The 15,752-nt window shown below is 36.1% G+C and overlaps 1 protein-coding gene across 17 annotated transcripts in view; it reads left to right on the top strand.

Annotated features, from left to right (window-relative positions):
- Positions 1–15,752, top strand: part of LOC123877396 (plasma membrane calcium-transporting ATPase 3) — a 251,475-nt gene that overhangs the window by 193,893 nt on the left and 41,830 nt on the right. For 13 of the 17 annotated variants that reach the window (XM_045924143.1, XM_045924141.1, XM_045924140.1 and 10 more), the window contains 4 exons: positions 6,633–6,833; positions 7,794–7,802; positions 11,652–11,772; positions 12,529–12,694. In XM_045924143.1, coding sequence (XP_045780099.1) covers positions 6,633–6,833; positions 7,794–7,802; positions 11,652–11,772; positions 12,529–12,694 — 497 coding nt within the window. The remainder of the gene's footprint in view (positions 1–6,632; positions 6,834–7,793; positions 7,803–11,651; positions 11,773–12,528; positions 12,695–15,752) is intronic. The other 4 variants (XM_045924148.1, XM_045924151.1, XM_045924146.1 and 1 more) reach the window with 1 other exon arrangement.

Raw genomic sequence — 15,752 nt, 5'->3', positions numbered from 1 at the left:
ACATCCGTATTGACTGCCATTTCCATTTATCAGGTTACAGTCAATTTCGTTTCGAATATATTCATCCCTTTCTTTGAATTCCTCTGCGTGAATTCAAAATGTATCTTAGGATATTTTAATCCCCAAGGGCCTTTATAAAATGGTTGGGTAAGTTAACTATGCCTTATTTATATTCTCATGAATATTGAAAATGATTATGAAAGCATAATACTTTCTTCATTATTGAAGCTGACAATTTAATGTAATCAAGAACTACTTAAATCATTTGTAACTTAGAAATAATCCTAATTGGCTTATCCACAAATTGGTGCCCCTTTTGACCAGGATGAAGTTTTATACCGAATTAAACACTGCACCAATGGAATTGGCTAATCTACTGCGCTACTGTGTTCCCAAGGGCTTGCCTGCAAACGAACAGCTTAACGAGCTTCCCAAAAAAAAAAAACAAGGCAATATGACGAATAGAATCGCTGTTACCGTTAATTGCTTTCAGCGTTTTCATGCTACCCTCGGGAATATGACATTTCAGATACAACTTTGAATTGCCAACGTTCAAAGTATTGTACGTAGTTGCAGCATAGTTGTACTACGAAACTTGCTTTTAGAAACAATATACTGTAAAATATTGGGTACGTAATACGAAAATACTTTTCGTAAAAGTAAAACGACGAAAAGTCTTATTTTTTTTTACAATGCATTCTCAGTTTGCCTGATCATTATTGGAAACGGCATCAAAAAATTTGTACATATCTGAACGGAAAATAAATTGATGCCGTTTTTCTCAATTTAGACACATAAAGGTGTTGATTGAACCGTATTAGGCCATCCCATATTACTATAAATCCACAGCATTATTAAGCAGCATTTTGGTAGTCTGCTACTACTAAAAATAACATGATTTAAGTGATGCCTACAAGGCACTCCACATTTAGCTCCGGTTACATTTTTTCGTATTCAATTCCAAAACGAAATGTGCGCTTTTAACATTTAAATAAAAAATCTCTAGCAAAATCATTCGGACATATTTTTATGCCCGCATCGTTGGCTAAATGAAACTTTTCAAGTTGGAGGTTCTTCGTGAAATATTGTTGGCATTTTAGCGGTTATTATTCGATCCAGTGTTTTAAAAATATCCCCATTATGCTTTCTAAGAATTCTTGTGCATTCCGTCGTTGGAAATTGCAATTTCAAAATGTTTCTCAAGGGTGCTCTGACTGCGATGCAGTCGTACGACTACCGACAACATAATATTACTACAATGTAGACTTTATCTCTACTTATTTAGGAATTGTTTTTAATGTAATTAACCTCATACATAATCGATCCTATTGAGAGAGTTTTAATAATCAGTCAGAGTCTGAAGACAAACTCCATGATCTTAAAGCATTTGCATGAAACGGATCAATGGATTTTTAATATTGCTACTAAGTATATCAATTCATAACAAACAAACTGTAAAATCTCTTACAGTAAACACAAATTTCATTAGCCTTTATATAATACAGTGTATCTGGACAATATTTATATCTCCTTGGTCGTAAAGACAACTGACGACTTTCCTTTTCACCGACTTTAATGATGTTTGGCCTGTCAAATTGATACTGTTCGTTTGGCCCCAACTCATTCCGTTGGGAATTTACTCGTTCAAATATCTTTGTTACTTTTATTTTCTTTGTACTTCATGCAAGGTATTTTTAATTTGCAGCTTCTGTCGGGTTTTCTTCTGTGTTGTTTATATTCAAGTCAATGTCGTATCGTGGTGCATTTAAAGAATACGCAACTCTTATTTTTACAAACTGAATATTGTAAAAATGCAAGATTCGCTTTCGTTTAGTAATTGAAATATATAATATTATATACACTCTATCTTAGTTTAAGTATAACTTATGAAGAAGGTATTAATAAAATCTGGCTTTATAAGAAGTGTCTTATACACATTTGTACGTTTTTCTCTCATGTCGTAAATATAGCTGCCTCATTTTCAACGACTTTGATGATGTTTGGTCTTTTGAATTTGTTTGTTGTTTTTTGGCTTTCAAAAATCTTTGTACCTTTTACTGAGCTTTTATGCTTCTGGGTAGGGAGATATTTTTAGTTTTACTGTTATTCTCTTTGTCGTATATTGGTTAGTTGCATGTCATTTCTATTCAGTATTATTCTATAATTTGCTGTGTTCGTGGTCGAGATCGTTGCTGTTCAAATGTATAAACATTTTTAGCAGACAGTTTTTGATACAGTATCGTAATTGTCTATGCATGCCATAATAGAAATGCATGGCTCACGTATCGTATTGTTGGAAGATGAGTTGATTACAAAATGAAAATTGATCAAGAGCGTAGCTTCGCTAATCAGTGTATAGTAAGTGTCCAATTAGCCAATAACGTTATTGTCAGCAATTGTGTTTGCTTGTTTATTGTACTTACCTATTTGTTCTGTCTGGCTTTCACTGTAGCATCTATGTTTTCATTCTTAATTAAAGCTTTCATTTACTGTTTTGAATTTTCATCAGTCTTTATGAGTTGAGTCGAAACAAGTACATCAACAATTGTTTGAAAATATAGCTAACTAGTTGATGCCCGCGACTTCGTTTACGTTTTATCGTTCGTCTTTTACTTTTCGAAAATCCCGTGGGAACACTTTGATTTTCCGACATAAAAGTAGCTCAAATGTCATTCTCTAAGTTTTTAACTATTTCAGTGCAAAAAAAAAATCGAAGAAAAAATCAATAAACCTACAAACTTTCACATTTATAATATGGGTACTGAGTAGTGATACTAACATCATGCAGTAAGGTCGATTTATTTCATGGTTAAAAATTAAGTCATCCCTTCACTGTCAAAGCATACTACCACATCACCTCAGCGTAGGTAATAAATAATTGATGAACGATGCAGAAAAATTCGACCAGTAAGAAGTTCTATTAACGAAGGTCGAATTATTTAATCCGAAAAGGGCCGTAGGGTTTCGGAATCGATTAGCCCGAAATGTGTTGTACGAATATCTAGAGCAGAGGGAGGCCGCACTTTACGACCCGACATAAAATGGCGGAACAAATTGAAGAAACAAGCAAAATACTTATCTTAACCAAACAGTATTATTGCGATTATGATTGCGGCATCATCATTCATCACTACCTTACCAGCTATATCATAAATGCAAAAATGTGTTTGTTTGTTGACTTGTCCTTCAATCACGCCCCAAAAGAGCAAATTATCGATGTGATTTTTTGCATGGATATAATTATGGACACTATTTATTCTGGAAAATCAAAGGGTTTCCACGCGACTTCTAAAAATCTAAATCGACGCGGGCATCGGTTAAATATTCGTTATGTAATCATTCCAAAGTAAGAATTATTCAAATAAGGGATTCTTTCTTTGAAATCTAATATCCAATTTTGCTAGAGGAATGAAGAAATCCAATTGTAGAGAACCATTGGGCCATCCCTGAAGGGAGTCCCTAGAGCTTTCCTTTTTCCAGTGCTCAGTTGCCATTACAGCACTCTTTGACCCTAACGTCTTACGAATTGACAACGATAGTTGTGAAAAATCCAAGGCTACCAAATTACACAAAATGCCGACACTCAAGGTCGGCAAGTCGTTACCGCGACACGTAAGATTGGTATTTTTAGGGTTCCGTACCTCAAAAGGAAAAAAGGAACCCTTTTACACTTCGTTGTCTGTCAGTCCGTCTGTCATGTCTGTCAAGAAAATCTATAAAAAACTTCCCGTTGAGCTAGTATCATGAAATTTGGCAGGTAGGTAGGTCTTATAGCACAAGTAAAGGAAAAAATCCAAAAACCATGAATTTGTAGATCACAAATTAAAATGTCTTTACGAAAAATTAATTTACTAAATCACATTAACTTGCAGTGTTCTACATAAGTGTCAGACTTGGGCGCGTCTGGAACCCTCGTAGCTTTAGTTTTAAGTTACGTAATTAATTATCACCACTATATCGTCGGAATTTAACAATTTCGACCATCAAAAGGAGTACAATTGTACTTTGAATAATTGATTTTGACTTTGACTTTGCTACGTAGGTATTTTGTACGATAGTACGGAACCCTTCGTGTGCGAGTCCGAGTCACACTTAGCGGTATTTTTAATTACATTTTGCTTTTAGCAAAGTGTCACAAACGTAATTGATGACGTTCGCTGTCGAAACTAAAAGGAATTACGTTTTATTGTGCCATTAGGGTTACGTGATCGAATCTCTATAATTGCCCTATCATTGTCATGTACAATTCTCTATCTCGTATAATTTTATTACTATGCATTTATTTATTGCTCAGGAACCTAAATTTGCAATATGTTTTCACCAATATATCCTCAGGAACTTTGACCTCTTTACGTCTTTACCTTTTTCACAAGCACACAGCGTTAATCTGTACTCTTGCATAATCGACGTTCCATAAATACGTACGGAGCGCTTCGCTTCCTCATTCCTTTATTCATAAAGACTCCGCGTCTCAGCATTACGATACCTACGGCTTACTGCTATGGAATCTTCTTCCGGCGCCTTAAATATTTTATCTCCTTAAGAGGGTATGTTTTTTAATGTTATGTGCACAGCATCTCATCAATTACTATATTACTGTTAGTTATTTAACAGATTTTTATATTCAAACCTATTTAATTCACTTGTCAAAATAGGTCATTCTATTAGATTGACGGTTGACCTCATCGTCAACAAGTGACAACAAATTCGTTGAACATTTGACGTCGACGCGAATTTAATTGAGGGTTAGTTATCACCATCCGCTGACGTCAGCCCCATAATTGTTCATATCCTGTTAACTCGATTCCTTATTTAACTCGTTTCTTGGAGTTCCATTAAAATTGTATAATATTGTTAGGGTTAAACTTATTAAAGCTTATCACGTTAGGAAATTTTACTTATTTGATGAAAATAATTTATTTTCTTGTAAGATTATTTTGGTTCGTGATCTTCGTGACGTCGAGTATGACGTATGTCGTGCCTAAATGGAGGTTAACCTGAGGAATGAAGGTTATTTTGAATTACTCAAGTTTAAACTTTCGGTTACCTTATCTACTGTTCCGAGAATAGCGTTCTGCTTAACTCTTGCCAGAGTAAACTACTCTTGCTTAGAGCTTAGCTTTTTTTTTAGAAGTAGTGACTTAATTATTATTATAAAGCTTTTTTAAACTTTTTGTTGTACTGCCAGTTGTCAGAAATTTTCTGTCCCTGACCTCATCTTTCGCATATTTTTTTATGAAAACACATAACATTTTAATTTTTCATCTCACTGAGTAGGGGCGTTTATTAATATGGCTCATTGTGTCCATTTTGGTCCGGCGCCAAAAAATTATTATTTTTCCTCTTTTGAGTAATCTGCCTTTGCTGTGTTAAAAATATTGTATGCCTATTTCCGTCTGTCGAGACAAGCTCTGAATTTTTTATAAGGAGTTAGCAGCTTATGCGATCAATACTCGATATATTTTAGTATTGCTAACTGTAGGATTTAATTTAAAAAAAATCCAAAAGACAGCTTTTGTGAAACCTGAAATAAGTACCTGCATTATGATTTTAAAGATTCCTGTGGTTACAACTATGCTTCATTCTTATGCTCTATGCCAAACGTGTTTAAATCATGAACAGTCTATTAATGTATAGTACCATCTATCTAAACTGTATAAAAAACTATGAAAAATCGGTCAAGTGCGAGTCGGACACGAAGGTTCCGTTCCATCTTACAAGAAATAACGCTTTTTAATTTTGTTATGTAACCACAAATTCCACGGTTTTCGGATTTTTCCTTTACTTAGTACGCCCTGCCAAACATGATTCCAGATCAACGAGAAGTAGGTACCCTGTAGGTTTTAATTCCCGTGACGGATGTTGACAGACACGACAGATAGACAACGAAATCATCCTATAAGGGTTCTGTTTCTCTTTGGAGATACGAAATCCTAAAAATATATTCAAAGAAAAAGCTGTGAACTACGAATAAAATTGTAAATGAAGTTGCGGAAGATATAGATCAAAAATAGATCAATATCAATAATCGTAAAGCATAGAAGCCAATGAACGGGATTACTCATATCAACATTACAACTTGATGTAGATCAAACATCTTTATTATTATGAGTCGTTTGCTCGTTGACGTAGAAAGCAAAGATTATATTACTGTGTATGAAATTATTCAAATACATTTTGAGAAAATAGCAGAGATTGGCTTTGTAGGATTTGTTGGATCTTAAGCCGATTGTAACTTTTGATAGACAACTATAATAAAGTGTTTCGTAAACTGTTACTGCTTACAATCACGTTACCTTTGGTTGAACTACACAGAATGAATTTTTAACCGACTTCAAAAAAAGGAGGAGGTTCTCAATCCGTTGGAATCTTTTTTTTTAGAAAGGGATTTTGGCTTCGGAGAGCTTTCTTTGTCTTTGTCACTCACACTTATGTGACGTTTGACTCTCAACGACAGGGACGACGCTCTACGAAACCGCTATCTCTTTCTAAAGGTCGATGTACAAATATTTCCCGCCGGGTACTGTACTTATTTTTAATCACAATAAGTATACCAAAAAGAAAAGTTTAAAATAACTATGTAACAATAAATGATTCATTATATTAATAAGATTTTTGTTCCTTGTCCCCAGGTCTTAGCGGTACAAAAGCAGACCTGCAGCACAGGCGAGAGGTGTTCGGTTCAAACCTCATACCGCCGAAACCTCCCAAAACCTTCCTCACCCTGGTATGGGAGGCGTTGCAGGACGTTACGCTCATTATATTGGAGGTCGCTGCCGTGGTCTCTCTAGGGTTGAGTTTTTACAAACCGTCCGAAGACGAAAGTGATCCTGGTAAGCATAAATCATTTTTAGGGTTCCGTAATATAGTTTTACTTTATTATACCAAAATCGTTGTATATCGTCGTGAGCAGATATAAGTATAAAGCGCTTGGTCGATTGATGAGTTTAATCTATGTCCACATTAAAGGCCTACCTTTGACCTTTCTGAAGTACCAAAAAGGTGTGGAGCCCGTAATTTAAGGATCCTTCAACAAATCGATGGTCGTGTTTGAAAGCAAATCTTTATGGGGTTTTACTCAACAATCGATCAAGAGCAAAACGCTTAACAACTTACATCATAGAGTCATGTGTGATAAAGACCATATTATCAGCGTCGCTGTATGTTTTTTGTTGTTATTCAAAACTCAATGGCAGACGACTTTTTAGCCCAGTTTTTTCTTTAAGTCATTTGGCATTGCAACAAAGGGGAATAGTTTGATTTTTAATTAACAGTCATTAGGAGCTTCACGAAATTTCCCCGATTTTTTTTCGTGCCACATTCAGTCCATTCACATGATATTCTGTCAGACATTTAAAAAAATTACGTCCTATATTTGTGAATATCAGCCAAATAACTTCATTACACATCTCCGGAGGTCAAATATAATGTAGATAGGTACGGTCGATTGAACCGATGCACAAAGTTTAGCAGATAATATGATTTGATTATCCCGTGTTGCATTGTTTGAAAACTCATCAAACTTTGCTGTTGCTTCCACTCTTTAATCAATGCAGATCGATATGAAAACAAATCACAATAGGGAGAGAAAGCTATGCATTGTTGATTGTTGCTTTACTGTCGACACTTTTGTAAATATAAATGTTATCAAAATACACCACAAAATTATGCAAAATTCTTTTTCAAAATCTCAAAGACGGCGAAAGGGGCACACCGAATTGGATTGTAAATATAACTAATTGTAATTAATATAAGTGTATTTTCTCTTTTCAATAACAATATGGAATCATTAGACGACCCTGGTAAGAATACGTGAATGTAAATAATGGTTTTAAATGTAAATCCTGCACTTTGCTCGTTTTCCTAGTGCGTGCATATGGTTCGACGGCCAATCGAGAAATACTTTCTACAACTGTGTCGTTATCGTATTCTGTAGAGTCTTCGTTATGTCTGTGAAGCCTATCTGTCATACTTCCTTCCTGCCATGGTTTGTCATCTCGAATTTAATCATCTTCATCAGTTTCGAGATTTATCACAGAAAAAATATTTTTTTGTCGCCTTTTTATAAGGACGCGTGATACTTTTTCAATTCGAGAAACCATGGTTACAATAGGGCATGTATTTTTAGTTGCTTACTAAAAGTAGATCACGTTTAAGTAGTGAACGCACCCTGGCTCTGTCCATTCCGATACAATAGGGTAGATGGCTCGATTTTATTTCTTATTTTTATCAAGAACTTACTTTATCGTAAACAGAAAAAAAATAGAACTCAGTAAGGCCAGATTTTTCAAGCGTCAAATCACTGTTACCCGAGGAATTAATTTGACGTTTTGACTGATTTTCTATACAAAAACTGTCAAACCTCAAATTTATTCTTCAGGTAAAAGTTATTTGATGTTTGAAAAATCGGCCCTTAAACAGTTTAATGTAAGTTAAGTCACAGAAGTGCAATACTAGACATGACGTCACCGCCTTTAGGTGTGGTCGTGCACGAGACAGCAATATGTTATCATTAAAAATTGCCTTATTTTTCAAACGTTTTTGTTACTATATTCACAAAAAGGTTCCTTTTTAATTGTACTTGCTATCGCGGATAAGATAAAGATCAAATTCAAACAGGCATCTACCCTATTTCAACCCAAACGCTTCCGCTAGCTATAAGTTGAACTATAAACGTGATCTTGTTTAAGGTCTATTTACACAAAAACTTCAGCGCTAGCTCGCGCACTGGCGTGTGTGAAAGAGGTCTTAAGAGGTATCGCAGACTACCGAAAACAATAGTTAGTCGGTCCAATTTACGGTCAAAAACGGTTCTACGAAATCGGACTAACGTATGGTCAATTTTCGTTGACTCGATCCTATTTTTCGAAGAGCCTTTGCTAAGAGGGCATGTGAATGAACATACACAGACGTCAGTGTGAGCACGTATTCGAGCACCGCTTTGGCCGTCAAGGTCCGCCGTTGACGGATAAAAATCGGCCTCCGACTAAAACCGGTTGTCTGCGTTAGCTCAAGCGTACCAACTACCAAACCGATATTTTCAGATCACGACGCCGCCACGTCCTTGATACTTCACGGCTCTGTGTAAATACTCCTTTAGTTAGTACGTGACAATCTTTACCTACTATGTTAAACATGACGTGCTATCTCAACGACTTCTCTTTAAATTGTGCAAATAAAAAAAACTAAACAGAGACTTTAATCTATTGCTTTTTTTTAATAACACAGTTTAAATTCAAGGTTCCTTTTTTATTTCATGATTAAAATAATTTATGACGCTAAGTAACATTTAAACAGTACATGATATGAAATGAAGAATAATGGCTTGTTCACATTATTCCAGTCGCTGCACTTAAACGCTTATAAACGCTGGATTAGATTGCTGGATTTAATCCAGGGTCCTATTTTTACTACAATAATGTAAATATAATTTTGAATCCAGTTCTTAATCCAGTTGGCGAAACTTTTCTTTATTGTCACTATTGTCTGTCTATTTCAATTCAGCTCCCCCAATCCTGTATGACTGAAATTCTATTAACATCCTATCTAATTATTTCAAAGCAAAGTGCTTGCAATTAACAACCCATTAATGAAAAACGATGGATGGACATAAACGATTCATCCATCATCATCAGTCATCCATCCCAGTCCAGTCTGGAATGGACTTACTTAGTTTCAGCGACTGGCATAATGTGAACCGGCTTTAAACAATATTATTTTGTGGTTATATAACTAACGAAACTGCTGTTGAATAATGGAAACGCAAACCTTTCCTATTTTTAATTTTTAATCTACACGCGATCCCTTTTCTGTCTACAATTTCTTTGTTGTTTTATTGGCATGAGCATAGAGAAAGGAAACTACTCTATGGAGAGGGAATGTGAAACATTTTACTTTAGCTGGATGCTTCTTTGTTTCAATGGTTGGATTAAAACAATAGGTCATGATAACATATGAAAAAGCATCGTAAAATTAAAAAAATAACGACCAGAATGAAGATTTGGTTACGACACTATGATTAGCCTACTAATTCGCAAACTCAGTGTCTAACACTGAATGATAGCTCATCATAACATTTATTTTTAATCCATTTAAGGTTTTCTACGAAAAAATATTTTAGTATAGCTCGCTAAAGCAGCAATGTATAACCAACCAATGTCAAATGAGCTCGGTGGCTATCATTCAGCGTTAGACACTAAGTTATCGAATCACCCCGCTGGTCATGTAACAGGTATGACGGAACTCTAAGACGATTAGGTACCACTTTCTTGGCAAAAAGATCAAAGTCGCAACTCAGCAGTTACCTAGGTACAGGCTACAGGCCTAGGTGCATCAAAATCACATCATGTCAGCCTGCAGACGTCCACTGTTGAACATAAACCTTCCCTTGTGAAAACCACCACACTTCTGTTGTCAGCCTTCCTCATCCAGTACTTTTCCCATTGCCCATACACATATAATATTTTCGTTGAAGTCTCTACGTAAACCATAAGTTCCAATCACCTTCCTGTCACAATTTATCTATATTACAAGACAACTTATGTAACCGCGTCACTCAATAGAAGTTACAGGGGACTTCGTCTGTGTTGGTGTTAGAAAAAAGAAAAGAAGTTACAGGCAAGGCCCGATACGGTCCATCAAAGCGGAGATGTGTTTAACTAGATTATTGATCAGACCAATCGAATTATTGATAGATGACATTAAAGAAAATCACGTCATCTACCAATAAAATCTGATTGGTCTATTAAACACATCTTCGGTATCTATTGGTAGATACCAGGCTTTGGTGTATCCTACCCGTACCATATTGCTTCTCTAATCCCAAATTACCTTCCAGTCACAACAATTCCCTATAAGATCAATGGATAGTCTAGTGGAGATCTAATACTAAGCGACGCGTCCCGAAGTCCTATCTTGTGTGACGTCACAATTCACCAGCTTCAGGCTCACAATGAACCGCTTAGGTCTGTTACGTCTATAGTTTGGCTGGTTTTCTGAAGCGCTACTGAATAACGCTGATGGATCGGCGCTGAGTAAATACAGGGTGTGACCAGATCGCTAACACAAACGAAAACAGGTGATAGTATTGATGATCACTGATAAGATACTATAAAAAACTAGGTTTAAAAAAAAAACATGTATATTTTTTAAAAGTTTATTTATTTAATTTTATATTATTTTATTAATTTAACTCTTGTAGATATTTACATAGATTCTTATCACCCTTAAGTTCACAATATATTGCAAATAAAACATCTGACTGACGCTAGAGGTCAACAAACGTTCCGTAAATAGGTCACTCGAAGTCAATGCCGCGTCGTAGGTGGGGCATTGACCCAAGTTTTGCACGCTATACAATGCGGGTTTGAAAAATACTAAATCACTAAAACTACAAGACAAGGCAAATGGTTATTGGCATTGGATTGTGTTAAGGTAGTATAATAATAGCGCTAAGTTTTTGCTAGTGTTCTGGTTACACCCTGTAAGTGCTGGATCGCCAGCGCCAATGGTCAGCGTGAGAAGAAAACCAGCCTTAGGCTTGTAGCTTTGTCACAGATACGAAATAAAAGTTGCAAGAAAGTATTTATAGAGTCTTTGAAATGCTTGTCAATATTTTGATTATTAATAGAGAATGTAATGGTGTGTTTCAGCGCATTTGGACGAAGAGGAAGCCCATTACCAGTGGATCGAGGGTCTGGCGATCTTAATATCTGTTATAGTTGTCGTTATAGTCACAGCGTTCAATGACTACACGAAAGAGAGGCAATTCAGGTATGTATTTTATTCAACTACTACATTATGCCCGCGACTTCGTCTGCGTGGATGTAGTTTTTTCTTTAAATCCTGTGGGAACTCTTTTGATTTTCCAGGATAAAAAGTTGCTAATGTCAATTTCCGGAATGCAAGCTACCTCTGTACCAAATTTCACATAAATCGGTTAAACTATTTGAATTAAAAAAAAAATACATTTTCAAAGGGCCCCTTACTTACAAGGTACTTAAAAGGTAATTAGTCGTTTTCAATACCCATAAGTAGCCAATAAATTACTTCATATTCATGGAGGTACACCTTTGTAATTAAAATTTTGGGTTCCCATCTTTGTTTAGCAGTCATTATAGAAAATATATATTGTGTATCTAACAGTAATTTGGGATGTTAACGTGCCTTCTACAACATGAAATCTGATGAAACATTTCCCACCAGCTCGTTTGCTCGCTATTTATATATTTTAGTTAGTTAGTCAGTCAGTCAGCCAGTTGCCTTTTCTTTTTATGTATTTAGAAAAACATGGTAAAGAGGAGCGCATTCTTATTTGGGAGGTTTTTTTAAATACATAGTATACCGAGCAAACGAGCAGGCGAGTCACCTGATGTTAAGTGATTACCGCCGCGCATGAACATTTGCAGCACCAGAGGTACCGCCGACGCGTTGCCGGCCCTTCAGGAGCTTGTTGGTCCACCCCTTGAATAACCCCATGTTGTATTGTAATCTAGTTGTTATACATAAATGTTTTGACGTACATTCCAGGGGGCTCCAATCAAGGATAGAGGGTGAACACAAGTTCGCGGTGATCAGAGGCAACGAGGTGAAGCAGGTGCCGATCAGTGAAATAGTCGTCGGCGACATCTGCCAGATCAAGTACGGGGACTTGCTGCCCGCTGATGGCGTCCTATTGCAGAGTAACGACCTTAAGGTGAGTTCTAACTTACAAGATTTTTAACCCCCGACCCAAAAAGAGGGGTGTTATAGATTTGAAGTGTGTATCTGTGGATCTGTCTGTGGCATCGTGGCTCCTAAACTAATGAACTGATTTTAATTTAGTTTTTTTTTTGTTTGAAAGGTAAGGATCGAGAGTGTTCTTAGCTATAATCCAAGAAAATCGGTTCAGCTGTTTGAAAGTTATCCGCTCTTTTTAACCCCCGACCCAAAAAGAGGGGTGTTATAAGTTTGACGTGTGTATCTGTGTATCTGTGTGTCTGTGTATCTGTGTATCTGTCTGTGGCATCGTAGCGCCTAAACGACTGAACCGATTTTAATTTACTTTTTTTTGTTTGAAAGGTGGCTTGATCGAGAGTGTTCTTAGCTATAATCCAAAAAAATTGGTTCAGCCGTTTAAAAGTTATCAGCTATTTTCTAGTTTTCTTGTAGAAAAGAAGGTTAGATAACCCTTAGGTTCATAATATTCAAGTGTCAATTGACAAATGTCAAGCTGTCAAGATGGACGTTGCCTAGATATACATAATTATTTATTTGAAAATGATTTGTCGGGGGTGTTGAAAATTTTTAATTTACCCTTGTCTAGTTACTGTAATCTTCACTTGTTTTAAATTTTAAATTTACACTTGTTTCATTTACTTTAAAGACTAGTGCTTGGTTGTAATCAGACTTGCTGGCAAGTGACAATGTAGCCTAAAATGGAGCCTAGAAGGTGCCTATTGATTTAAAGGTACCCATATTAAAATTGGAAGGGAATGCCTTTGGGTACTGGATATCAGAATTCACTTGGTACTTTACTGAATTCTGAAATCCAGAGCTTTCTGAAGGGAATAGTAGTTCCATTGGTGACATTTGATGGCTTCCTATATTTAAGTAACGACCTAAGTACCTTTTCATATACTTATAGGCAATTTGCTTAATGATAGAGACAGGAAATTTTCAACGAGACAAGACCTATCCAACATCTTGCTTGCGCAATGCTCGGAAACCAGCAAAGTCTATAAAAAGTCGGAATTCTTGTAAAAAAAAAATTAAGTATAGTTGTTTCTAGGGGAAGAACTTTAAACTTGAATATTTCAATCGCGGATACACTTTTGACTAATGAGGTAGTTATTTTTAGCTAGGAAATCATTGAGCGTAACAATACGTGGTACGAGTAGATACGAACTTGAGAATAACGTAGATTTCCTGACATTATTCAAAATATAATCGGTGGGTGATCAAATGAATCATGTTGATGGCCTCATGAAAAAATCTTATGAATGACACTTCCGTGTAAAGCATTTAGTTTAATTCATGCTTGGTTTAATATTGATAATGTTCAGGGGGTACTAATGCTCATAAAAATATGGTATTCAACTGTCAACATGCGCTGCGTAAGGTTCAAGGCACATTGATTCAGTCGAGACGAAGCGAAGTGATGCGTTTATCGTTCCTCAAATGTTCCAATACAAGTTTGAAATCAGAAATCCCAAGCGATAGACGTTTACTGCTGGACGTATGAAAAGGTCTTCTTGTAAGGACTTCCACACATCACTTTCTTGCGCCGCCAAATCCAGCGACTCCCTGCTACTCGTTTGATGTCATCTGTTAACATAGTGGGGTGGGGGGGGGGTTTAACTACTGAGTTAAAGCTTACGCTGTTAGAAAGATTCGACAGATAACTGATGTGGAAACTGCAAAAATTGTATATTTTGCCTATTTTCACAGTATTATGTCTCACGGAATCTTACTATGGGGTAAAGCGGCAGATATTGGAAAAATTTTCGTATTACAAAAAAGGGCAATACGCGCAATCTATAATTTAAAACCGCGCGATTCCCTATGAGAGAGATTTAAGGAAATAGCTATTCTTACAGTAGCTTCTCAATATATTTACGCTAATATAATTTTTGTACGACAAAACATTCATAGTTACAAAAAAATCGGTGATTTCCACGACCGGCAAACTAGAAACCGTAATAGGCTCGCATATCCTACGCTCCGCCTCAGGAAAGTGGGAAAATCGTTTGTGGGAATGAGTGTAATATTTTATAATAAAATTCCACAATCAATTTTAGACTTGCCTTTACACAAGTTTAAAAAATCTATTAAAAGTATGCTCCTGAAAAAAGCTTATTATACAATCGAAGATTATGTAAATGACAAAAAAGCTTGGATTTGATTCGCTCCAGCAATATACGGCGCTGCAATTGCTTGTATACAGTATGGCATATTATTGTAAATTGTACATTTGAAAAGAGCAACCGCCGAGTTTCTTGCTGGTTCTTCTCGGTAGGAACAGCATTCCGAACCAGTGGTAGATTATTTTGACGATTCAAAAGCACTTGTAAAAGTTTAATTGAATAAAAATAATTTGAATTTGAATTTGAGTTATTGGTACTGACCAATATACCTTGAGCCTAAGTGAGTCCCATCACATAAAAGACGTCAGTTGAACTCTCAATCTCTTACCAGTTTAGCTATACAAAGATAGTACAAAAATGCAAAACGTATGTATGTACGAGCTTTTAAACGTACATACTCGTAAACCTATAAAACGCGTTTTATCGCATGTTTTTGGTAGCCATTCAATTATTTCCCCGTTCGGCGCTTGATCGTCGCCGCCCCCCTCTATTAGTGCAGGTATCGATGTAATAACTGATAAGGCGGGCTACTCCGTTATCGGCGGGGGCTTGAGTGCTTGTCATATTGCCATGACTAAACTCCCTTTCGTTTGCCCCCAAAAAGCTTTGACGTCATTAGGTACGTACTTTTTTCTATAACTTAGGAATGTTCTTGTCGAAGATATTCAATTTTAATGCGAAGATCGTTAGAGTTTTTATCGGTACTTGGTTACCAAAATAGGATCGCAATATCAGTGTCATTGTACAGAATATTATATATATATATATATATATATATATATTATATATATTGACCGTCACCACCTAGATGCCTGGTGCACTTCGACCGCCCGTTGTGCCTGATTCTTTTTTCCAAGCACATGCAAACTGTGGAACCGACTTCCTTCGGCGGTGTTCCCACTGAATTAG

This window comes from Maniola jurtina, chromosome 23 (genome assembly GCF_905333055.1).
Source record: "Maniola jurtina chromosome 23, ilManJurt1.1, whole genome shotgun sequence".
Lineage (NCBI taxonomy): Eukaryota > Metazoa > Arthropoda > Insecta > Lepidoptera > Nymphalidae > Maniola > Maniola jurtina.
Note: the sequence above shows the minus strand (reverse complement) of the source record. Positions and strands in the feature narration are given on the sequence as shown.